General features: G+C 39.3%; 1 protein-coding gene across 7 annotated transcripts in view; it reads right to left on the reverse strand.

Annotated features, from left to right (window-relative positions):
• The window catches only part of TCF12 (transcription factor 12), a 175413-nt gene that overhangs the window by 8630 nt on the left and 139952 nt on the right, over nucleotides 1-26831 (reverse strand). For 3 of the 7 annotated variants that reach the window (XM_082322639.1, XM_082322643.1, XM_082322644.1), the window contains 10 exons: nucleotides 22655-22760; nucleotides 21392-21531; nucleotides 20924-21068; nucleotides 19341-19405; nucleotides 15083-15161; nucleotides 10337-10410; nucleotides 9337-9408; nucleotides 8397-8603; nucleotides 1271-1385; nucleotides 280-451 (listed from right to left, as the gene is read on the reverse strand). In XM_082322639.1, coding sequence (XP_082178765.1) covers nucleotides 280-451; nucleotides 1271-1385; nucleotides 8397-8603; nucleotides 9337-9408; nucleotides 10337-10410; nucleotides 15083-15161; nucleotides 19341-19405; nucleotides 20924-21068; nucleotides 21392-21531; nucleotides 22655-22760 — 1175 coding nt within the window. The remainder of the gene's footprint in view (nucleotides 1-279; nucleotides 452-1270; nucleotides 1386-8396; nucleotides 8604-9336; nucleotides 9409-10336; nucleotides 10411-15082; nucleotides 15162-19340; nucleotides 19406-20923; nucleotides 21069-21391; nucleotides 21532-22654; nucleotides 22761-26831) is intronic. The other 4 variants (XM_082322641.1, XM_082322645.1, XM_082322640.1 and 1 more) reach the window with 3 other exon arrangements.

A 26831-nucleotide genomic window follows, 5' to 3' on the forward strand; every position in this document is an offset into this window, starting at 1 on the left:
GGGCAGGGCCCTCTGAATCTCCTACTACTTATCTGTACAGGCAGGTATTAGGCAAGGCACTAATGTAACGGAATGCATCATTTTCAGGTGATTTTCCCAGAAAATCCTCTCGTATTTAATTAGATACAAATACCGTAAACTATTTGGCTATTTCAGCTGCCTATTAGTATACACACCGAGGTAACGCCAAAGCCTTGAAATAAATTTATCAAACTTAAGGACAACACGCTACAGAGCATTAGCAAAGCACAGATTCTCTAGGCCATGTCAGCAACCCACCTTGTTCTGCCTCTAGATGAGACCTTGATATCCTTCTGGGAGGACTCATCATCTGATTTCATGTCATCCGATGAGGGGGGTTCATGTATATTTTCGTCCTTCTCCTTATGCTCAGACTTGATTTCCGTTGGACCTATAGCCACAGACTGGCTCTGTAAGCCACCTGACAACGCTGCAAGCAACCAGAGATCAGTATGAGTATCACAGGAGCAAAACATTCCCGAGAATCTCAAGCAGATCTTGTCGATGGGAGGCCAGAGCCGAGCAGAAGTCTGGGGAGACAACAGGAGGAACTACGCTCTGGCAACACTGCTGTACTTGGACATGTGTCACGAGTTGTGAAGGGACCGTAATTCGTAGAGCAGCTTGATCAGTAACAGCTTAATCTAAGAAAGACATCGTTGAAGACAAAGGGACATTTAGCGAAGTAAGGAAATTTGCACCTCATGTCTGGGCTGCAAATCTAAGGGCAGAGCTGCACTGACATCGAGGCTTGGGCTTAGGCCAAGTGTGCAACACACACATCCCTAAATGGTGCAAGCATGCTAACGAATAAGCTGACTTCTGTTTTCTATAGCTTACTTCTTTAGGCTAAAAATTGAGAGAACTGTAAACACTTGTGTGGAACGACTTCCTTTTATTGGCTAGACTGAAATCTGGCCTCAGCTCAGGCTGCAGCCCTCCTGGCCGATTCGGAAACGGCTGCAGTACTGCAAACGGCTTTATGGCTCCTTAAGCTGGCAGAATGCGGCTGTAATGCAGGGTCTTCTGCTGAAGCTATACTGGGACAAGCCTGACACAGGGATGCCCTCAAAACTGTTGCAGGAATCCCTAACAGTGGCCGTTTATAGGATTTATAATGAATTTTTATTTCTCAACATTATCTATGTCCCTATCCCCTGTGTTGATGCAAGTTTACCAAGACCTACAGCCTCATTGGCTCTGGATTACTGCAGACCCTGTTCAGCATTTAATACTGCTGGAAAGTTACCTCTGTAGCTTTCTTGTGTTTTATGATTTAGTTCTGTGCTCTGAGCAGAAACTGTACTGGGAAGAACCGAGTGGTTGCTGTTGAGGCTGACACTTTCTTCCCGATGAGTCCCAACCTAAAGCAAAGCAAAGCAAACATTTCTATTAAAGATGGGATTCAAAGAAATAGTCCAAAAATAGAAGTTTAAAAGACTTAAAGTATTTGCTGGATTAGAGACGTGAGTTAAAGTTCTAGCTCAGTAAAGGGAAGATTTAGTTGAAAGATGCTGCTGCGCTAAACCACTCGATTACACCATACAGGATTAAGCTGTGTTTCAAGCAGTGACCAACACCTGTTTGCAATAACGCAGCAACCCAGCACAAATTTTTTTCAATATTTTCCAACAGAACGCTACAGTTGTCTCCTTGATTTATACCTGAGGGGTGTAAGACTTAATTAGCCCTCGATTGCTTTAAACTAATACAACTGTCAACTCTAGTACTTATAACGTTTTGATCCTTAAAAGAAAATCATGGGGAGTAACGGTCTTCACCCCACGTGAAAGGTGTGTATACTGCCCTACGCTCACATATACAGATACATACACACAGATGGTTATAAAACATATAAATACCATCTCCTCGCTTCTTGTTGGCTGAAAGAGGGTTAAGAACTGGATCGAATACCAAAACATTATTCACTTTAATCATTCTCTCTCTTTTTCCTCCTTCCTCAGCTAAATACATTTAGTTTAGCCCCATTACAGAATCTTATCATATGAAAATAATCCAGGCACCTAACTATTCTTACCACTTCTCTCAGTATTTTCTGATCTGCTCCTTCATAATACATCACGATTATATTTCTAAGCAGCAAGCGTTGAGACGAAGAGTCTTTAAAAAATTCTAATTTTGCATTAACTTGAATTAATGATACTTATATAAGATAGCTACGAGTGCGCATACCTAGCTTGAGGAGGCAAATTTGTTAAAAAACTGCTGCTCGGCACAGAACACAGTTACCCATGCAAACCTCTCTAAAAAACGAACATTCTTTTGTTTGAAAAAGGAAGAGGTGAAGACGCACCGCCTGTATTTAAATCATTTGGAATGCGGACCATTTAAAGCCTTTGATTCCTAAAGACACAAAAGTCCTTTAAATATTTATAATATAACCAACATAATACAATTAAACAGTTAAAAAACTGAACAAAGATGAGGGATTCTACTATTATTTGTATAGTTACAAAAATTGGCTACAGATGAAGCTTTTTATTGGAACAGTAGCAAACATGTCAACTAGAAGATTAAGCCTTTAATTAAATAGGTTTATTGCCTGGAGTTACACATGAGAACCACTGTTTTTCAATAAATCCTTCAATCCTAGTAAACTGCTGAGCTTTGAATCCCTCTTGAGTAATTAATGCAGCTTTTACCTTTCATGTCTTAGTATGGGTTTTACCCAGAGAGAGATAAATACCCTTATGCAAGTTTATCCTTTGTTTAATACACACTCGTTCCTGTAAGCTAAGGCACAGGAACAAGAAAGGGAAGGGGGGAAACCCCCTCGACAACCCACAGCCAATATCAGGTCATTCCGGCCGCTATTTGCCTCTATTGTTCTGCAGAAAATCTCCTCCTGTACGCTGCGGAGTATCTGTTGTGATTTAAAGTGTATTTTATCTTCCTTTGCGTGTAACAGGCTTTGTTTGTGAGAAGTTCTACTACGGATACGGTCATCTCGGCTCTTGCGAGCATCGTGACTCCGCTGGGAGCACGCAGCGGAGCCCGGGCCTTTCAGCCTACGAGACAAAACTCCTCACAGCGGGAACGCGAAACTCATTCTCCACACCGAACTTCCAAAACTGAGGCTTTCCCTAGTTCTGCCCCGCAGGTTGTGTGTTTTATTTTATTCTTCTGGTCATGCTTAGTCCTAACACACGACGGTGCTTTTATTCAAGCTACAGACTATTAATCACTTCAGGGCCAGGTCTGTACCAAAATCTACTTCTTAAAAGAGGCAAAAATGTCTTAAAAGCTGTGTACAAACGTAGCAGCTGCCAGAACCCTGGCAACGTTCAAATCTAGAGCTAATCTAAAAGTGACAGATTAGCAAATCAGTTCTGATAAAGGCAGAAAATAGATCAGAAATAAAAACTGAATTTAAGTCCACGTTCCAGTCCTTTGAAAAAGGCTTACAAATTCAAAGCATACAATTTAGATTAACAAGATTTATGCAGAACTCTTAAGAGCTGAAGTGTTACAAAACTGACCATATGAATTTTTACCTCTGATCTATGATGTACTAGAAAATCCAAACAGACAAACAAAAAAAACCACCCAAACCAAGAGACTTGCTGAAAGTCACCGTGTCCCATGCGAAGGCCAAGAGCTCTCTTTCCTACAAACACAACTTATCAGTGGCGGCTCCGAGGCACCAAATTGGATCTTTAGCACCTTCAACATCGAGTTCAGAACACTTAGTTTGCTTTTCTTTCCCTCGACTGCCCCGTCGCAGACGGAGCCTCTCCCCATCTGCGTTTCAAGGGAGCGCAACCGCGCGCCTCCTTGAAGCCCGCCGAAAGGCACTGGACACCGCCAGCTCCGAGGCCCTCAGAACCACCAGCCTGCGGCGCGCCTCACGACCGCACGGGTTCTCAGCCAGACGAGCTCCAAGCACCCGGGCGGCCGGGGCGGCGCGTGCCCAGCCCCCGGGGCTCCCCCCTCCCCCGGGGCTCCCCCTCGGGCGCCAGGCGCTCCGCGATCGCCCCCGGGACGCGGCGCCTGCGCAACGCCTGCAGCAGCGGGGGCGGAACGCTCCCGCGCGCCGCCCGGCCCGGGCCGCCTCAGCGCAGTGACGTCAGCAGAGCGCCTCCGTAACCCGCTTCCGCCCACAGACGCCTCCCCGGCGTTTCCGGGCGAGTCCCGCTCCCCCCGCCCTCGCCCGGGGCAGCCGCCGGGGCGCGCCAGCTGCGCGCGGCGGGGCGGGGCGGGGCCGCATTAGCATACAGCTGGGCGCCCCGGCCCCGCCCCCTCGCCCGCAGGCTCCTGAGAAGCCGCCTTGTCCCCCGTCAGGCCGCACCCCGCGGCAGCGGCGGGCAGGGGCTGACGCGGGAAGCGAACACACTGGGAGTTCATTCGCTCTTCCAGGAGCTAATTTAGCCTTATTTTCACGGGCCCTCTTCAGTAAACCCCAGCCGCTCCTCCGGCACGCAAAATGGGAGACAAACGGGAAGGCTGGGCTCACACACGCAGCGAAAACCCGAAGTTTCCAGTTGCAAAGGCAAAATATTTTAGAAAAGACATCTGAGAAGCAATCACCATAGACACCGCACTTGTTACCGACATACCTAAGTCACCCACCTTTGCCTATGTTCTCTTTACAATGCCAACCTAATGCACATTTAGGATTCTCAGCAAAGCAAAGAAGCTACAGCTCAGCAAAATCACACCTTGAGAAAAACGGTAGTCCTGTACTGTAAGTTATTGTAATTTACCAGGTGAACCGTATTTATTTTTATGCATTTCAAGAAAGACTTGCATGTAGGACAACCTGCAGCTACCCTCGGACTCGTAAGTTTTAAAAAAATGAGCGCAGAACTTATTTCAATTTACTTAAGTGATAACATTTGGGATCTGAAACTGGAAAAGCAGTTAAGTATTTTTGGCACCGAAATAAAAACTAGACGGAACACGGCAGCTGACGACACGCTCCCGCACGGAGCAGACCGGAGTGCGGCACGTGGGGAGAGCACCGCCTCTGTCCCGGTAACGCCGGCTCTCCATCTCACGCTTCGCTTTGATCACTGATTTTGAACTCTTAGCGATAAAAGCTTTTCAGAACTGGAAAAAAAAAAAATCAGTCTTTGCCCATATTTGCTTTAGGACTCGCCTAAGCGTATCTAAAAATGCATGCACTTTTCAAGCCATACTAGCTGGTCCATTTGGCCATGGTCATTAACATCATTTTAACCAAGGTGAACATAATTAGGACAATGGGAAGGGCTTTTTACACTTCAGAGAGCTCCCAGTTGCGCAGCGGGAGCGTAGTCTCTGTGGAGGAACACGAGCACTGGAAGGGCTCTGGGCAAGAGCGATGGCTGGTGTCGGCAGAGCAGCCCCAGCTGCCCTCCCCTGCTGCCACGCTGCAGCGCACCCAGGGCAGAGAGAGGGCGAGCACCCACGTCCTTAGATTCCTGTTATACCTGGAAAAACCCTGTGACTTAAGGATTGAGTTTCATCCTTAACTGAGCTTCCAGGCCTTTTATTTATTTATTTTTAATCAATTCAGGCTGTTCTTTTTCCATTGTATTACAATGACAAATAAAAAGCAGCTTGAATAAGAACAAAAAGAGTATTACTTCTTAACTTTTCAATAATACATGAAATAAAATACAAATCAACTTCAAAGGCCACTTAGCAAATATTTGATGAGTTTGAGATATTAAAAATCTATTTGAATAAGTCTAATGGCCAGCCCAGCTAAAAAGAAAACAAGACCATTCAGAGCGAGCAGGAAATGAAGTCAACTAGAGTTTTAAAATAAATCTGGCTCAAAAATTAAGCAAATGTTAAAATAAAACCATGTCTGGTTACACTAATTACATAAAAAGGAGTTAAATTACTCATTTCCTAGCTCCTTCTGCCAAGATCATCTTCTTCAAGGGAAATTCAATTTAATTTTTTTTCTATTTTTTTTCCTAAAGGACAAAAATGTTTTGTATAAAGATCTGCCCCCCCTCGACAAGGAAGTTTCAGTTAGTGCTGAATCCCAATGAACATTTCTTGACCAAAAAACCCTACGAGCACATCAAAAACAGGCAAACATCCTTATCAATGTTGACATTTCTCATTATGTTAGCCAGTACTCATTATTTTCTTAAAATTTATCAGAGGTCCTCTAAAGTAAAGTAGTATTTAACTCCTGAACAAAGTCTAGATCTTATCGTTCAGGTTGTCTCTCAAATTCTCTGCTCTCCTACATTTGCTATTTCAAGAAACACAAATAGTAAATAAGTACAGTTTGAAATTAATTGATTTTTGAATACCTTAAGAATTACACCTCATACTTGGGGGCATTACTGAAACGCAGCCACTGCTAATAAACCACTCGGCTTCCACTACAGCCAGATCTGCCAACCTCTGCTCCGTACATTTTTCAGGACTCTGTCCTAAGTCACGCTGAGTTCCCGCAATTGCAAACGATGTCAGAGGGCACTCTGTGGGGACTGCGCAAGGCCACCACAGGATGCCTTCTGTTGGAGCCAATTATTCTGATGTAACAAAATTAAGGCTAATCCAAGAAATTCTTTAGCTGACTCACTTTTCAAGCCCAAACTGATCTGCAAGCTTGTTTCACCCAGAGAGGATGAAATATAAAAGCAATTTTTTTTTTTTCATTTTCCTAATCTAAGTTTATTTCTAACAGACAGCAAGCATCCTTCAATCAAAACTGCAGGTCAATCATTCCACGATAAATCAAGTCTATACTACACTGAAGTTACACAACTACATTAAACTACAGCAGACCAAGGAACCTTTATTCATTTTGGAGTGTCATTTTCCACTCTCACCTATTTTAATCAAAACTGACTTGACAAAGTATTTATCATAGCTTAGTTTAAAAGAGAAACGGGGATTTTTACGTGCATTTCGGCACTGGCTGCATTTGACTGTATCTGGCTTAGCAGCATCGGAAGGGTCCACAAGTCAGACAGAGAACAGTTTTGTTACTGCAATTTCAGTCACTCACTTTACCCCACATCATTAAGGCCTAGGGAAAAAAGTTTTCTTTTGTATGACCGAATTTCAGTCTACCCCAGAACACTGTAAAACTTTCCCTTTAACAGCGTTCTTTAACTATTAAATATGAGGCAGTATTAAAAAACATTCTGAAGTATTTCTGCATCAGTTCCTTCATTACTAAAAGTAACTGTGAACTTGTACAGAAACCTAAAGTTGGATATGCGTTTGGAAAGTACCCCCTTCCCCAAAAGGCCCCAGACACACGCAGCTTATAGAAAGTAACCAGTTCTTTTTGATGTTTACTGCAGTGGTTCTGAAATTAATATAAATGGATGTGTGACGTGCGAATGGGAGAGCCTGGAACTAATTCTGTTTTATAGAATACAAACCCTTCAGCAATTGGGGTACCTAATTATTTTGATGATAGGTGAAATTTTGCCTTGATCACACAGTACCCAGCTGTGAATCTGTTTTATAACAGAAAATTTCACAGCATGTAACTGGTCTTTAAAATTACGCTGTAAACATGCAAACACATGGCACCGCTAAAATAAGCATGTTTTAAAAAGCCCTTTTTCCTTTCAGCATTTTTGAGAAGGGAGGAAGAAAAGGGAAGTGAGCAATGCTACAAATAGATTTCGTTTACTGTATAATGCTTTTAACATATTTCTGATCTATGAAAAGCTCAACTACATTTTTTCAGAACAGTTCACATTTTTCAAGAGACTAAAAGAGATGGATTGCATTATTTCACTCTTCTTGGGGATTAATCTAAAAGTTGTTTCCTCTTCATTGTTACTTACACTACAGCTGTGCTCAAACTCCTTTTCATTTAGAAAAAAAGTTTAAATTTTGAGCCTGCGCACACTATGGTTCCACATTCCAACAGCTTCCTCCCAGTCCTCTGCCAGCATCTGCTATTGAAGACTAGTTCCAATTTACAATAAACAGCTTTTCCAGACCAGAACACTTGAAATTCAGTCCTTCTTGACTGCTTTTCCCATTCAGTCTCCCTATTCACCATTTCAAGGAGAAAACTGTTCTGCCAATTATTACACATCTGGAAAAAATGCATGTATAAGCTGAAATGCTCTCAGCAGAAAGTTTCAACTTTCTGCATATGGTCACAGCAGGATTTTATGGGCCACTGACCAGGCCAAAGTCTAAGTTTTCCCATCTTTCTCCCCCCCCCCCCCATTTCTGCCCACCCCAGCCCTCTAACTGGAAACCCATAGCAGGTGCAAGCTGTCTGCCATCTTTTCCTCCACAAGAATCTCGAGTAGTTTCTTCTTGGTAAATATTCACCTTACAGCCCAGTTTTAACTCACTAGCTCTATGATAATTTAAATGCATCAGCTGTAATTGCTTTGCATAAATATATACATGGTTAAAAATATCATTACCATTGATGCTTGTCTGTTGGTTGTTACAAGGCTAGATGCTCCGTAATTTGAGTTCAGGCTTCCAATTGGCCCATTGTGGGATGGTCCCAATAAACTGTGTATGTCTCCATGGCCACCTGACAGGCTTGTTGAAGGCCCCACAGCATGATTTCGTAGTACGTGAATGGCATCATCGAGTCTGTCCAAGCGATCCTCCATTCGAGACTGCTGTTGGGATTCAAGAGGGACAGTACAGCCATTACTGAATAGATCTGCAGACTCATTACACCGTAACAGTTTCTACCTCGGAGATATTAAAGATAGAAGATGAAATGCAGTATCAAAAGACTTTGAAAGCACCTACCAGCACTACAAACAAACAGGAAAAAGAAAGATATCTGGAGATTTTGCTTGAGATAGCATTCATTCCACAAATAGGTGGCAGCTTTTGAAGTGAAGCTTATTATAAGGTTAATGTTACTCAGCTTCTATTACGTGGCATGAACAAGAAAAAAGGAAGTGCTACAAAATAAGCTATCTAATACAGGACGAGAAAGAACGATCATAAAATCAGCCTCACCACGTTGGTAACAATTAAGAGAGGCAGTGGCTTTTTGAGAACCTGTATTACAAAAAAACTGGACAAAACTTTAAGTTATCATTTTCTAAAATGGATCTTTAAACAGATTAGATATTTCAGAAATAAAAGCGAGTTCTGTATGTTACTGCAGAAAAGGCTGTCTTAAAATTACTTTCCTTTAAAAAAAGACAAAAAAAAAAAAAAAAAAACAAAAACCAAAGCAAAACCAATTCTGACATTGCAGCTGTCTAGAAACTGAAATAGCAGAATGCTGGAGTCAAAAGATGGGTCATACGCTACACTAATTTAAGTTTTTAATGGGGAATCCGAAGGAAGCATTAATTGAAACACAAAAAGGCACCATCTAAAGTGAAATAGTACCTCACAGACATCCTTTAAGAAGGACATTGCATCTTGCAAATGCTCGTGAAGTTGCTGTTCAACTCGATTTTTCTGGCAAAGTCAAGACAGAACAGGAAGCAAAGCACAGGTTAAGATTAATTCAAAAAAGAGGTGAGGAAACAGCTGATGTGCATGTCAGCAATAAATTGTTAGTCAAGTTAATGCAACAGAGATCTGATTGTATTAAGATAAGAAAAGGCTAATATTTAACACTGCAGTTATGTTAGGATTCTAAGATGTACATATCAATTATATTTAATTGCAAAAATATTGAAGAAAAGAAAACTGATTTAGCTTAAATTTATTCTTGTTAGACAGAAAAAAAAGAAATTACATCTGTGGAAACTAGAAATATTAACAGGTTATCAAAACCTTCCCTCAAATTTTCCCCCTTTCCTTCCCGATGCTGTACCAGAAATTTAAGAAAGAAGTCAGTTACTTAAATCCTCTCCTGAATCTTCAAAAAAAGAAAATTTACAATGCTGTAGAGTATTTCTTGTGTGGCTTTCTGTAAAACGTTTCATTAATTAATAAATGAACATTCCCCAATAACAAATAATAATTACAAATAAAATACATTCATACTTTAATGATAGTGAAATGAAAACAAGCCCAAGAGACTAACATTTCAGGGAGAGAGGGGGAAAGACAAGTAAATGCAAAGGCATGAAGTCTTTATCTTTTCGCCAGACTGAACTTTAGGTAAGAATTAGCTATGGATTTGTGAAAAGGTACCAGAATCTCCTAACAGTGCTTTAGCACCAGCTGTCCTCAGCACAGAAGCCTGATGCCCGGGGAACAGATGGTGAAAGACACACCCTGCACGTCTTATATTGTTCAACTGAACAGGCCATTTGTTAGCAAAGAATTCATTTGTAATGCTATCCTACTGTTTCCTTTAATGATATGCAGGATTTATACAAAACCAAGCCTTCAACTCTTAATGAAAAAGTACTATGTTGCTTTTGACAATTCTTACCAAGGAGTGTAGAGAGTTTTCATAGTTTGGAGATGAGGGGGCTTGTCCTCCGCTCCTAGACCACTGACTGGCACCTGTCAAAATTGTCTAGGTTAACGCACAGATTTATGCAGCATAAGTGGGAAGCAGAGATGCAATATTTCTCAACATAATTAAAACCAACATATTCTGCATAAAGGTAAGCTACCATATGGGTATACAAAGGAGGACAAATTCCTTCATTCGGCATTATTGAGGGATAATTTTTATATCCTGGTATCTGTAGAGTTAGACACATTATTGATGACAAAGCAGTGGCATCTTCAAAGTACTTCAACATTAAAAAAGTGGACTAAATGCACACACCCACTGTGTATCTGAAATACCTGCTTTCTGCCAGTGTCACCATAAAAAGATTGCTGAATTCTTTCTTCTTCAGATTATGTTCAGTATATGTGGGCATATCTTTAATAGTGTTAAAATATACAACAAAAATATTTAAAGAAATAAAATAGACACTGAATTAAGGATACCTGGAAAACCACTTTTATGACACCTCTCTACTAAATAAGAAAACTTAAAACTAGATCTAAAAGCTTTCTCTACCTTGTCTAGTTCTACACTATACCATTTTAGATTATAATGCATTCCAAGTTTAGAAGAGTAAAAATGCACCTAAGTTATTCCCATTTGTTATTTCAGATATATTTAAGGTAAATTGGCAGCTAAAGAATCATTGACTGCGCAACAAATCGACAATTGCATCTGTATTACCTCTACACTGCAAATTCAAATACATATCCGTTCTCATCTGACAAAAATATACCTGATTACCATGTAAAATGTAGAAATAATTGGATGTGAAATGCATTAACTAATAAAGCGGTACTTTTAAAACAAAGCCTGAAGTAGTACAACATGTATTTTTCTCACCAATAATGCATCTTTTATAAAGATACTACATGAAATTTTATGTCCATTAGAGACAGCTTCCTTTCAGCCATACAAATGTAATAATAAAGCAATTACATTAATAAATTATGGACATACAATCCAAAGCAGCTCATTAAAGGAAGAGCCTGTGGGCTTGTTCTTTCAATAACAGCCAGAGCTGTACGTCTGGAAAACTGGGAAAAGCTTTAATAACATTACTGTTCCTTTGTTCAGAGAGCTGCAAGTAGTTACCTTTTAAAGAAAGGGTTTTATTTAACAAAGAGTACAGCTTGCATACCTATTAAAATACCTAAATATTTCCTTTCTAATTAAAAAAAAAAAATAAACCACCTTCAATTTCATAAAAGCCCAGAGCTGCCATAACTGTGCTGGAATTCTCTTTTAAAATGTAACGACATCAGTGAGTAAGTTTATAATTACCAATTTTCACTTCACACAGCTAACTCTGGGTCTGGATCTGTAGTCTCCCTCTGCATTACTGTCATTCCTGAACTTGGGAATAATGCTTGGAGTCCCACTTATTTTTGTAAAGCATTAATGAAACAACTTTAGAATATTTTGGCTCAGTGTAACGTTCAAATTTTTATCTGGTCAAAACTCCGTTTTTAGGGACAAGACCATAGTCAAGGCTTTAATGAGTGCTCACCACTAACAGGACTGAGTGTACTGCTTCCTACAATAAAGCATCCGCTGAAAATTAAGCAGAAACGCAACCAGTTAAGGAAAGAAAGCAGACAGGCTCGATGCCTGTGCATCTAGTCTGAGTTTGGGGTTTTTTTAAATGGAAAAAGGTACTATTTTCCTTAATGTAAGCCCAGAACAAAACTCTGAGTGGGACTTCTCACAAAGGAAACAAAAAGAAAAGGGGGGAGCAAATACTCAACTCCTCCTCTCAAACGAACAACCCAACTGCAACCTGCAGTATTTAATCACACCTCTAGTAACGCTGGTGCTCTTTCTGAGCGGTGGCGACTCGGTCTCCATGCCTGCGCAGGTTGCCAGATGGCACTGATTTCCTGCTTCCCTCATTCCGCTCCCCCCTTAGAAGTTTGTGCATGAAATCCACCAATTATGTTAAAAAGCATCCTGGCACCACAAGCCCTGCAATTAACAACTGCAGCTTTTAGTGCAGCACCAACGTAGCAGCATGGAAAAACAAATAAGCCAGGCAAGCGTTCGGATTTACAGGGGTCATCGATAGTAATCACTGTAGTATTGTTCTTCCTCCCAGAGTCTCCCCAGCACTAATCCCCTGGCTCCCCTCTCAAACACACGCTGGCATCGGAGTCGGCAGAGGGCTGGGTTTGCACCCTCAGAACCGACCCAGCCCTTCTGACCACCTCTGATCCTGGGAGAAGGAGTCTTAAAATACCAAGGCTCCCGCCATTCGGATCTGTAGATAAACTTCACATACATATACACAATCATTGAAACTATGCAAGAAGCTAAGCTCTCGGCATGTTTATGTAAAATTAGAAATTAAACGTGGGCAGGGAAGATGAGACGCACGCTATTGTCTCATAATACTTGGGGGTTTTCATCATGTTGTTCTCAAAGCTTTTACTTAAATTAATAAAAAAAAAGTTGTTAGTCCTTATTCAGTAACATAACAGCCAAACAGTCAAACATGAGCTTATATACTTAAGCGTCTCATGAAGTTACTCTCAATGCTTTAAATGGCAAATAGAGCGCTCCTACTGTAATTTACAATTAAAGGTTAGGTAAATTATGACTTAGTCAAAACTATAATAATAAGAACGCTAAATAAACAAAGAACTAACTGCAAAAGAGGAAAATCATGACGAAGGCTAAAATGCTCCAAAAATATATTATTTTAGTATACATAAAACATTTGTTTTATCTGCAATAACTTTTTGGGTCAGGACAGAAAATGGCTACCAGGAGTATAAATAGCAATAAATATAGTAGTAATTACTTTACATTGTGCTTCACTGTGTTCTAAGAGACTCATCTGGGAATAAAGATAAAAGTCCAGATTCATAAATGAAGGTAATTAACTACTGGAGCAATTTACCAAAGGCTTGATAAATTCTGTATCACTGGAATTAAAGGGGGTGGGGTGGGAGAGTATAATTGTAAAGCAGATGCTAAGTTTGCGCCTGAGAAGGATTTCAATATTATTTGCTTATATCTACTACTGTCTTAGCCATCAGAATGCAGAATAAGGAACACAAATCAAAGTGCAAATTTTGGAGAGTTTTACATTTGGTCCAGGTTCCAACAGGCAGAGGTGTCAACAGCAAAGGGAAACCCCAAATTTTAGGGACCTCAAATTTATCTTCCAAACCCAGAAATTAGCTAGCGTTTTCATGCTTACAAAATTAATTGTGGTATCTAATCAGGGAACTCCAATTGGGATCTTTAAAATTTTAAATACTTTGAAACGTGAGAACTTCTTTCTTCCAGCCACAGAGCTCTTTTCAATATTTCCTTTGATGTTAAAAAGAAAAGAATAATAATTTTCTGGTCTGATCTGCCTTTTCAGTACAACAAGGATACAGAAAACATTTTTTGTCAACTATAATCACTAAATCAAAAAATCTCATTAATCCCGTTGTTACTCAATTCAATGTTTTTTTCAGTTATAGAAACAAAATGCCCAAAGCAGCTGCCCAGGTATGCCATGTCAGATATTCATTAATCCATTAAGTCCACAGAAAACCAGAACAGTGTCCATTAAACATGCGTGAAGTATGAATGATGAAAGTTTTCTGAGTGACACTGCATATACAGATATCTATATTCACATACATATGTATATGACTGCATTTTGCATGCAATAACTACTAATTTATTCATCTAGATTACAAAAGTGTTCAGCTAAGCTCATTCTGTACACCTTTCACTGTAAGTTAATTTTCTTTTTTTTACAAAAAGCAAAACGCTCTTGCCAAAGAGTGACCAATGGCCAGGAGTCTGCAGGGATATATTAAACAACAGAGAATGGGAAAACAGACTGTTGTATAAACGTTAAATAATTTAACAAATTGCACTATAGGAAAGAACAGGGTTAAAGTTACATCATCTTGCTTGTAATTCTAGTTCTTTGTTAAACAACAAATTTAAGTCAATGGAGCTTTCACAGTCCTCTCTATATGGAGAACAGCTGTTCAACTTTTACTAGACAGCTGAGGCCACAGTGTCTGTGAAAGCTGCACTACCCACTAATAGCTGTAGGCAGCTGCCCACAGTTCATCTCCACACTGGAATGCTGCTTCCCACATTCACACTACAAACACACAAAGCACAGGTGACAGAGGTGGCTGCAATACAGGGCATTTATTTCAAAAAATGCCAGAAATTCTTCTCCCATAGAATGAAAGCATTCATGAAAGACATGAATGAAAAGCTATCCTGTGTAAAAATTGGATAGTCTCATAGCCTACTATATTTTCATTAGAGGGAACACACATCTGCTGTGTTTGTCACTGAGAGCTGCCGCAGAGTTTTAACATACAGCTTTAAATAAAAAAACAACCAAATCACTCTTATTTCTCTCCTATGGTACAGTTCTGTACAGATATCTTTATAGCTGTGATAGTATATGGTCATTCAATGTTTTCAAAGATGATTTTTGTAAGCTAATTTTCAAAGCCAGTTGCCAGGATTTAAGTGAATGCTCATAACAAAATATTTAAGAATCTGGACTTATAAATCTGGGTTTAGTACAATGGAAAAATAAAGAAAATGTAGAAGTAATTATGCAAGGAAGCTACTGCTGATTTCGCTGTGATTCAAAACAGGGTGTTTTCAAAACAACAAACAAGTTATTGACAAACGGCTAGTCTGTACCTGTAAGAGGTGATGGTGATCCAACTGGTGTTGATGGATTCGATGGAAAACTACTGCTGGTATGATCAGGAGAATAAATCTAACAACATACGAAAGAGATTGCGTATCAGTACAAGTCATAATACACAGTAAAAAAAATAGCTATTAGGATTCCTTTTCATGCTTTTAATTGTCACTCGATGCTGGATTGATGAAAAAAACCAATCTGATCCTTCAATCACAGCTCTGCTTTATTACACTCAAGGCTCTAAAAATGTCCAGAGAACTTTCATTTTCAAGCAGCTGTCAAAATAAGCACAGCCTATGTTTGACAGTGACCCAAGTATAACTGATCTTCCTTCTACTTTAACAGCAGCAGAAATTACAGCCTTTTTATCACTGAAGGGGAACGGGAACGATATATGTGAGAGTTAACAGTACACAGATAATCATAACAAACAAAACTTCAGGAAAATGCAGAGGAATTATGACTACCCAAACTTTAGAGAGAAAACACGTTTTAGCAGTCAACACATGTTATCTTCTAAAAATTAATCCTTCACAAGAGAAAACAAGAAAGCATTAAGGTCTAGTTACTATTGGTATCTACCAAATGAAAATCATCTGAAATTTTGTTGCTCTTGCTATGTATTGCAGCACATATAATTTTTCTCTCTTATTTCTGTATCGATTGCTCCGTTAAGATACTAAGCCTCAACTTGCAACAATTCATTCCTCGCTATTAATGTAATTAAAAAGTCTTGATAAAAACAGAAGACAATGCTTAAAGCTTTAATTAAAACTTAAAATGTCAAGATTCTTGGAAAATTCATTTTGTGAAGGGAACTGAATAGGTTTAGAGGCTGACTATGGACTTTAGAACATATTTTTATAAATCACCAGTTCAAACCTGTTCTACTTGAGCACAGACCAGGATTTGTTAGTCATCAGATAGCAGTTAAAAAATCTTCACTGGCACTGTGGTTGATGTCTCTTCACACAGAAAATATGACATTTCAGCATTTAGCTGACAATAAACTGGGACTTGGTTAAGTTGCATATTGTACTTTTTGAACTGACAAAAACAGGACCCGACAGACCACATGCTCCTTCCTGGTCTATCATACTTCTTCATTAGAAAAGACCATCAGTTCCCTAATGGAAACACCTCCTCCTCCTCCTCATACATGCTAGAAAGGAAAAGAACAAACTACCTCAGACCATCGTAGGAAATTCATGCATTGTACATCAGTATAAAAATAAATCTTGGGTGTCAGTATGGGAAGAGAGTTCCAGACAGATAAGATACAGAAAATTAAAATTATGTCAGAACAAAGGCCATGAAGTTTACTTTGAAACTGGTTTTCCACCACTCTACCTGCCAACTTTATTTTGCTATATTTTATAAGAGGGAAACCCTACATTATACCAAAGCCACAATTGAAACACGAGGTCAGAATTCATTCTGCATGCAGTCCCTGGCCGATGTGCTGTTAAATGACCAATGATGAACAACCCTGACACCTTCTGCCAGGCTTAAACGGTAACATGACTCATTTTACTGCAACAAATGAGACTCCTCCTCCTATCAGTCATGGTCCATTCCAGCCAGCGGGGTGCCAATATGCCAGGGTCTAATGAAAAGGCTCTTAGACAAAAGCAGCACAATTGAGAGCCTGCGGAGCCAAACCTCGGAGCTGTTAGTCCAATTTTTTAAACACTACAGTGTACATTTCAGTTAGGCTTTGTTATGTTAATGTTATTGAGTCTAAAGCAACAAAGAAACTTAATTCATGAATTACTTTTAGAAGTCAACTTCCCTACATTTTCTTTTCTTTTGTGAGGGGACCAGTGGCTATTTAACTACAGAGACCGTACAAAGGCCTTTACCCTAGTTCTGAGGTAGGAATCAAAACATAAGTTATCACAAAGAGGTCTGATATAATCAACAAAGTTAAACAGTCCTCCTGTTTGATCTCCTCTAAATTAAAGACCAAGTGTTTTGATTTGGCATTAGGCAATGAAATAAACCAGATGTTTCTCCTGCCATATAACCCTCCATGGGCACAATCTTAAAGGGTTATTGTTTGGCAAATGTTCAGGGAAACACATTAGAAATGGCACGAATACCCAGATTTTCTTTTCTTTCTATCTATACTAGTTCATTATCCAAACTAATGCATAATCCACAGGGCTTTGGGAACTTTGTGTAAATACTTTCATGTACAATTCTCTTTCTTGCCTACCCTGAGATTAAGACCACAATTATCCAGGCTTAAACCTAAAATAAAAGAACCTTTGCAAATGTATTATCTGGCCTTACATGTTTAATCACATACTATTCTGTATGGTCTTTAATACCTAAACTGAAGAACAAATGTCGTATCCTCTGATGTTTCGCACATGAAAGGCCTATTGTGAGATGTACATCAACAGAATTTTAGAACTAGAAATTCCTCTCAACAGTTGCAGCAGTAGTGTTTAAAATCCTAACAGAAAGGCATATAGCGTCATCTTGGGGGGGGCGGGGGGGGGAAGTCAAGACAATCATGGTATTTAAATAAAACTTTGTTCAAACAGAAAAATACTCTTGGTTTACTAGCCATCAAAATTCATGTGCGCTAGCTTCACCTGCAGGAGAGACCGCCTTCCTCCTCTCCACAACCGTGAGCGGTGCTCCTTGCCGAACAAGCACAAGAAGTGTGCTGGGTGCGTGCGTGTTGCAGGGTGCGGGGGAAGCAGATGGATGAGGCGAGGGATTTGAAGTGTGCAGACTATGGCATGCACTGATAGAGCAGATGGAATGCATCACCATCAGCTATGACAGAAATGATTTATGGAATGACCTGGCTGCTCCTGCCAAGCAACAACACGGGATGACAGAAACAAGTTTCTATGACAACCAGAGCCCACCCACCAGTTAGATTAAACATTTCTGCCCTGACTTCCACTTGCAATATATTTAGAGTTTTTCCTCAAAACATCAGCCTGGTTTTCTCAGCTAGTGACTTGGGGAAAAATACCTGAAAGGACGAGCAAATAATTTTAAAAAAAGGAGAGCAGTGGAAAATGTCACGAAGTCCCACAGGTCTAACTGGCCAGCGTGTCAGACTTAACAACAGAAATTTTGGTCAGGCTGCAGAACAGCAGACATCCTAATACATTTGTAGAGTAATGAACGGCCTGAAGTACGTAAGCATTGCTATTTCTAGGAGTCGAAATGATCCCAGTTCTTTTCTGACAGGTCTCAAACAGACAAAAAGAGAGTGTTAACTGCCCTCTGGACTCTGAATTGTTATCTACTTGCTGAATCCCCAAAAGCAACAGGGACAACATTTTTCTCCTCAAAGCCAGCAGGTCAGAGTTCTCCTACCCAATATGGACATTACAGACATTATCAGATCTGGTAATCTTTTAACATATGACCCTCTGGGGGTTGCAAGGGTAACAGCATCTGCACGAATATGCACATTTGCATTCACTGGTATGAGGTGAGGGATGCAGAATCCAACCCAGGAATGGTCTTTTGCGGCTGCAAAGTAGTCATTTCTATCTTTTAAATCAGACTTAGTCTCCCTATTTGCTACATACAAGAAATATAAAGTGCTCCCCCAGCCACCACTCCTAAGTCTGAAATTTCTGGTATACTGTATCAATTACGTTTTATAAAAAGTACATCTGATGGTCTCAATGAAAAAATAATTGCTGTATGCATGCATATGTAAACAGAGCTTTTAACAGACTGAAGATACTTGCAACGTCTCACATTATCTACATTATTCCAACAAGAGTTTAAACTTTATGCATGTACAGCATTTTCAAGGCTGTTCCATAAATTATAGCTACACAACACAGCATTCAAAACCTCTTGGTTTTATAAGGCCACCGAGAAAACATTTTAAACCTTGAGGCAGGATCTACTCTAAGAGTAATGTTAAAAATATTTTACTTTAACTAGAACACTATAGGAAAAAAATAAAAAATCAAACCCTGAACTTTTTATTATTATCTTTTGTCTAAACTACTTTCTAAACTATATCTGCCCTAAATTTTTCCATCACCTGAAAAAAAAGGAAGTCAGAGTCTTCTACAAATAAAAGCATTCTCCACTTGCTTTTTTAGACATTTGTCTAGTATGTAACATTGTATCATAGTACATTATTTTAACTTCATACATGAAAACTCCTGATTTGATATTATAAAATGAATGAACACATAAATAATGGATGCAATGATCAAAATAAGTCTTTCAGATCTGAATATTCTAACTGCTACTTACAGATGCCAATGCCTTTCCAAGTGCATCACCTGTCTGTGAGCTTCCAGCACCATTTCCTCTGTTTCCTGTAATGTGGAAATCAAACCCAACACTTATTTTTAAAGCTGAAATTTTATTTACTCTTATTATTTTATTCATCACATACAGTTGAGCAGCCATTTTTTAAATGGATATTCTGAGGAAGTCAGTGTCAACAGAATCAGTTCTCATTATACTTAAAAATTTAATTAAACCAATTAGATTTAAATTTAGATGCTCTTCTCTTTAAAGTCAAACACAGTATCACCATGATAGCTTAAGGACCAACAAGTGAAAGCAGTTAGAAAAAAAGACTGAAATTATTTTCTAGGATCATAGGCTAATTTTAATGAAATGCAAAAAGAAGTTCAAAATCAGAAAATTATATTATTGCAGCTTATTTCTAAACTGTTATCACTAAAGTGCTGCACGTTTCATTAATTCTTAAAGAGCCAAATTCACTGAATAGCTCCTTGTGTGTCTCCTTGCTCCCCCTGCTCTAATTCCCCGTGTTGTACTCTCATCTTTATTTTAGAAAATCCCTGAAAAGCTCTTATCCACCAAGCTTTGTCACCCCTGCTCTTAGTTGCATGTCAGCAGCTTTGCGTGCCCTTTTGCTCGACACACCATCAAGCCAAGAGGAGGTCTGAACCCCTGCCAATTGGAAACATAGAAAGGACCTGAATCCTTTGAAATATCTGCTTTACTGTAGAAAACAGACCCTTTAAAAGTGAACCTCCTTTCTCCAATTATCAACTTCTAATGCTAAAAAAATGTATTTAATGCAAATGCAGCCATTCATATCAGAAATCCAAATCATGCAACACTTGCTGTTTCAAGTTTGTGACAAGCTTGAGTTTTCCAGCCTGAACTTCCCATGCAGATCCATTAACTGGGTTCTGTTTAAAGATCTGAGTGTAAAACATGTTCCCAAATCAAAGCCAATATAGTCACTCTAACGAAATTCCACTTACCTAAAATGAAGCTAAGTGCAAATCATATTGAACTGACAAGGGGCATCTACAAGTATTTAATTTCTACAGCTGTATCTTAAGATGTACAAAAACGTTCAAGAAACAGATGATCATCCTATGCTTCATGCTTTCTAGGTAACCACGGAAGAGACTAAACCAGCCACCATACTGGCTACTCAGTAATCTTTAAATCAGTTAAGAGAGGAATTTACGATGCAGTTTATCAAGCTCCCCAAGGAGACACTCTTCCTGCCTTTCTCCCGCACAGTACCTTAGTGATACAGCAGCTCTGAAAACTGCAACACCAGAACTACCTATATGAACGTGTACATACACTAAACTATGGAAGGATAATTGCTGTTAAGTTAGATGGGTACAATCACCTGAGCATAGGCTTGGCTGTGAAAGCAACTGACTGCAAAACAGTTTGCCTCATCTCAGCCATACTGAGGACAGAAATGTCACAGCGGTGTGGTATCCCTGATCTACAAGCATCCCATAAATTAAATCTTACTAATTTTGTGCATCGTGCCCTAAATTTCATTTTCTTCTAAAATTAAAAAAAAAAAAAAAGCAGGAAGAACTTTTTACCCAGAATATTATCTGATCCATTGACAGGTGGAGTGTGTGAGGCAGCTACATAAGGTGAACTGCTGGTGCTGCCACGATGGAAGCTAGACATTGGAGGAAGACTGGCATTTATATCTGTAGGTGAAACTGAATGCGGGGGATAGCTCTAGAGAGAAGAGAAACAGACACAAGACATTAAGTACTCTTTAAATAAGAGTCGATATTTTAAAGATACCAAATATACAACACCCAGCTCTTCAATAAAGAAAGGGACTCATCCATCCTCTGGAACAGTCCACTATACAGCCACAGATTTTTATTTATACAACAGACATAAATAAAAGGACATAAATCTAATACAGTAAGTTTGTGATTTCTGACAACTGGGTTTTTAACTGACATACATGAGCAGCAAACAAGAACTGAATTCCTGTAAGTCAGATCTCCATGTACAAGTACAAATACATCAATTTGTGCTGTGTATCTTACCAAACGGTCATGTGTGTGCAGGCTGCCGTAACTGCCGGACTGGGACATGTGGGAAGAGGAGCCTCCCAGCATCCCCCCATAGCCAGGCTGGCTCATGCCATTGGATGAACTCCAGAGGTCAGAAGAATTGTGGGTCCCATCTTTTTTTTAATAAAAAAGAAAACAAGAAAAATACGTTTAATGAAGAAGTGTACTGAGCTCTACTTTCTTTTACAAAATTAGTTTAAAATACAGAATTCAGCTACTCAGACTAACATGAGCAGGGAAATGGTGACCAGGTTATACTGCGTCTTCTATTTTCATGCCACCACACTGTTGCTATATTTATAAAAAACCCCAAAAACCAACAGAGGCTTTATAGCTGAAATACAATCCAACCACAGCTGAGAAAATACCACGTACTTCTGCTAATTACACAGACCTTCAGTAAGGCCAGATTTATATCGAGAGGGCTGATAAAAATTCCAGACTGAAAGAAATAATAAAAAGGGGGTGGAGGAGAGAGGAGTTTGACTAAGCAGAGCTCATCATAAACATACAGTGCAAAACATCTACTAACCTAAAATAAGCAATTTATAGTCTAAAATACCTTAGTACCATAAAAATATAAAAACATTTCATAATAGCAGATTTAAGTAACTGAAATGACTACATTACATAAGCCTTAAACCCATGCATCAATGCAGTTTTCCTTCTGTAGTGCAAACTGAAGTACTCTGTAAATTCCTGTACTGAGACACTAGGCTTTCAATATGCTGCAAAACCTCATCAGACTACAGTACGAGCTAATTGTATGACGTGAGACCGAGGAAATGAATTCTGCTCTCATTTTGTTCAATGCAAAACCCCTTTTTTATTGGCATGCTGGATATACAAGCATTTGAGAACTTAAGACTGTTAGCTGATATTGTACAGCCAAATTCCAGAACAGTCAAGAAGCCCTCACCTCATTTTTCTCTATCACTCCAGTGTGCTGCTCTGAAGGCCCTACAAATCAAAGGATGGGGGATTCTGTCCATCTGGCCTGGTGTATAATCCCCTTAAATTTCAGTCAGCAATTAACGTCATGAGAAAAACTTTAAATCAACAGACAGCTCCCTTCATCTAACTGCTTTAAAAGTATATAAAACATAATCATAGGCCCTAGCACAATACGTTACCTTTACACTTCCTCATTCATTCAAGTGCAACAGTGGCTGACTGCGGATTTCTGCCTAAAGGACAAGCGACACCTACCCATATATTTAAAGCTATTTTACCCACCTTGCATAAAGAAAGTGCTAGCAAACATACTGCTTGGTGGCTTAGGAGACGGGTAACTTGGAGATTCTCTGTTGAAATCATCAGAACTCGGGGATGGTGCATACACCTAAACATTGGAGAGCAATAAAAGCAGGTTAGTAATATTTGGGTGTCCCGCATTAAAAACCCATAACAGCAGACAGACACAGATAGAAAGCACAAGTAAAAAAAGAACAGTGTAGCAAGCTGCAGCATTTGTTGCCCTTGTTTTATTTGCTTTTTAGCAAGTTGCCACAGTACAGAGGAACTACAGTAGAATGATCCTAACAACACACTTTCTGGTGTGCCAACTCAGCCAGGTGGCCTGATAAAAGCTTGAATGCTGATTTTGCTTTCTAAGTGCATGACTTGCACAGACTTGTTGCTCAAGATAAAAAAAGCAAGATAAAACAACTGGGCCCCAAACAAATTTTATTTTAAAACAACTGTAGGCCTGCTTGAATATTTAATTAGCTGGCATCCCAACAGTCAAAAAGAAAAAGAACATCCAGTGACAAATGGAAAGATTTTAATGCAACCATTGTATCATCCATTCAGAAACTTGCACGCCTTTGTATAGTCATCAAAAATATATGTCATGCAAGTCCTGTAATCTTAAACCTGCAACATCAAGCAAATTACTTTCACACTGGCCTAGCATTAAAGAAAACCAGCATCATTCTGTTTTCAGTGTAACACCACATTCTCTACTTGCAAACAACGGGTTTTCTTAACAAGTTAAAAATTGTAAGATGCCAAGTAAACACAATGATTAGAAGTCTTCCACTGCAGTGACCCTAAGAAGAAATTTACAGCATATTCAGGAACAAAAAAGTCAAATCAACAAAGCCAGTATTCACAGACTCAGGGACTCTACCCATAACATTAGTTGTTCTAACACTGCTATTTCTTCATAACAGTATTTTGGTCAATATGCTGAATATTGCAATATGGCTAGTGCATGTTAAAAGAAAAATATTTTAAAAAAGGCAAATTAACAAATATGGCAGCAAAGAATATCAAAACGTAACATTGAAACCAGACCATCTTTTTGTTACAAAGTAAAAAATGCGGTATTTTTATTTTTTGATCATTCACCTTACTTGTAAATACATCAGGCTTCATAAACACATAAATTAAATAATAATCTTAAAACTTTAAAGCTTACATAATGCAACTCACAAAGTGCACTACGCCCTAAAATTCAAAAGTTAATATCTTTATCCCTTCCTATGCAAACAGAAGCACACGCATCTATCTCCAACATTCACATCCCTCCCTTGTCCTTCTAGGATGTTGTTTACCAAGCAAGAGAAGGGCCAGGAAAACCAAGCCGGCCAACAAAAAGCGTAAGTTCCCTAAAAGAGAAGCATTGTTCTCCCGGAGGGTGATTGTTCCGCTACGGATATTGAGAAAGTGAAGTGGGCAAGTCCCGCTTTCATTTGCATACCAATACCCCTCCTCCCCACTCCCAAATGCTTTCCTAGCCTGCTGTTGTCAGACCAAATGGCTGGGCATGTGCCTGCAGACAGCACTCTTTTATAAAAATCAGAGGGACTGACTTACCACTCTCTTAGACTCCTTTTACATCAACAGAATTTCAATAAAATCTATCAAACTACAGTATGATGGCATCAGGACATGGGCACGAGGAACGAAGCCAGGGCATAGCTGTCGATACGAGCCATGTAATGAAAACGGCAGCAGGTAAAAAGACACTTGATAAAAAGGAGTCAAGTGGAAAACTTACCGCTTTTAGTTGCGTGCTTGTTTTAACTTTTTTTTAATCAAAATAAAGGAAAAAATTTTAGGAAAGAAAGCTTTTCGGGGAGCTTTTGTTCAATATTTTTACTCACAGATTTTCAATTTGTGGAATAAATGTAAAATAGAGATGCTTACCAAACCTGAGTGACAGAATGACAATACGTTATAAGCGATGTTAACAGTACATATGTATTTACTATATATGATGAATGCATGTATATTCCACGCCTCAGACATATTTTAACAGAAATGTCACTCTGTCAAATTGTAAATACTCGCACTCATAAGACTGCAAACATATTAGGCAAAACTGGGCTTAATTTACAAGTTCTCTGTTGTGCAGAATAACGCAGCATGTGCTATAGCTGATGGATAATCTATCACTGTCACAGGACAGCAGCGGAAACAAAGCTTTATGACATTTAGCACTGCCACGGAGATGTACGCTGATTAATGCGAAATCACCTACGACGACGAATTATACTTCTTTAAAACTGTAACGTTATCAATGAGATTTGTAAATACAGGCTTCAGGCTGAAACTTCAACGTTTTACATAATTGGGTGATTTATAAAAACTGATTAAACACTATCTCAAAAGGGAAATTAAACTGAAAAACTCCTACAAACGTATCATTTACAGATACATATGTACAAGCCATTAACATAATAAAAATGTTATGAATTATATTAACGTAAAAAAGGTCCTTCCAAACAGCTACATGAAAGTCCTAGCACAGACACATAACTTTATATAGTTTCTGCTTGTTTTGGTACCTTAACTATAGCTTGCAAAAACATAGCTGCGATGTTATGAAGCTGCACTTGTGCCAGTCTAGATTTTTCAGATCAAAGGGTTCTTGCGGCAAAACACAACTGATGTGGTCTCAAAGACTTCATTAACTCCAGATGTGGGGAAACAGCCAGCCAATTCCACCAAAGGAGCGCGTCTCTTTTAGTTACAATCAGAACCACCCACAAATTAAAACCAGGCCTCTGATGTCATCTGATCACCTGCAGATGAGTGCCAGGTTTTTTGCTGGTTAATGACCTAATCATAATTTTTATGTTGTGTTACTACAAACAAAATTTAAAAGCAAAAGAGAAAATTTACTAAGATTAACCTGAAGTCCATGAGATGTGAAATACAAAGGTCTTAAATAAAAAAGTTGATAAAGAAAGATGACATTTTACTTTTAAGTCAGGAAGCGATATATCAGGGCAACTAGTTTGTTCACTCCGAAAGCCCCGCGTGCACTAGGACCCCTATCCAGCAAAACGTAGCCACTGTGGCTGCTGGCCTGCAGGAGGCTTGCATGGCTGCGCAGCAGCTCCCCGGTCTGTGCCCTAGTTAAAGGGCTCTCTCTTCTGCAACAGCTGAGGAAGGCAGTTATAAATATGACGTGGCTGCTCAAGACAGCCTCTTTTAGCTATTAAACTGATAACAGTGACATCCAGGAGGCATCAAACCAGTTTTTCCTGGCTGACATTCCCACTAAGACAAGGAATACTGTTAAAAGGTCAGCCTGTCTGCAGAGTCTCCTTGAAGAGGGTTGTCTCCAGCAGGTAGAAGAGGAGCCCATCTTCTAATCCCCTTAAACACACTGTGCCTGAAGGCATCGGATGTGTCTCCATGCTGACAAGAAAAACACTCTCCGATTATGAATGGGAAATTCCCTTCCGATAAACGCACGCCAAAACCAGGTTTTTTTACATGACTTATCAAGTGGAGGACTTGACTTTTTTGGAGCTGTGCTACAATATGCATCAATCCTAACGCTGCAGTGCTTCTGAAGGGTAGATAGCATCCGCAGAGGGAAGCGGGACAAATGAGTTGCAAAGGACATCAAGTCAGAGACCCACATAGGTCTCTTCTGCACCCTGACCTGGTTTATGTTTCTCCAGTAGGAAAGGCAGGATGACAACGAAGATAATTTTTTTGAGGGGTAGCAGTGGGAGCTGACTTCAGAACAGAGCTGAGAAGACATTATCTGTACTACATCAGGTTTAAGCAGAACAAATGCATCATCCAGTTCTAAAATCTGCCCTGGTGATTAACATATATAACAAAAACTATCACGAAAGTTACACGGACCTGATATATCTAACACGTATCAAAGGATTACACAGCGTGCTTCTGTTTACGAATACAAGTGCAAATAACATGAACATAAAGTTGAACATAATTTTGGTTTACCAAATTTTATGCTAAGTAAAACTTGAATATAACACTTAAAGAGTCCTCCTGTTGGCATACTTCCTCTCAGGCAATTTTCCCATAATCTGTTTCAAATTCTTAAATATTTATCAACGTTTAATATTAATGTTAAAAGCAGATTAAAAAATAGAAATGAAGCAACCAAGCCCTCCTTCCGATGAGCTCATGCTATCTCAAG

This window comes from Platalea leucorodia (genome assembly GCF_965183815.1).
Source record: "Platalea leucorodia genome assembly, chromosome: 9".
In the NCBI taxonomy this organism is placed as follows: domain Eukaryota; kingdom Metazoa; phylum Chordata; class Aves; order Pelecaniformes; family Threskiornithidae; genus Platalea; species Platalea leucorodia.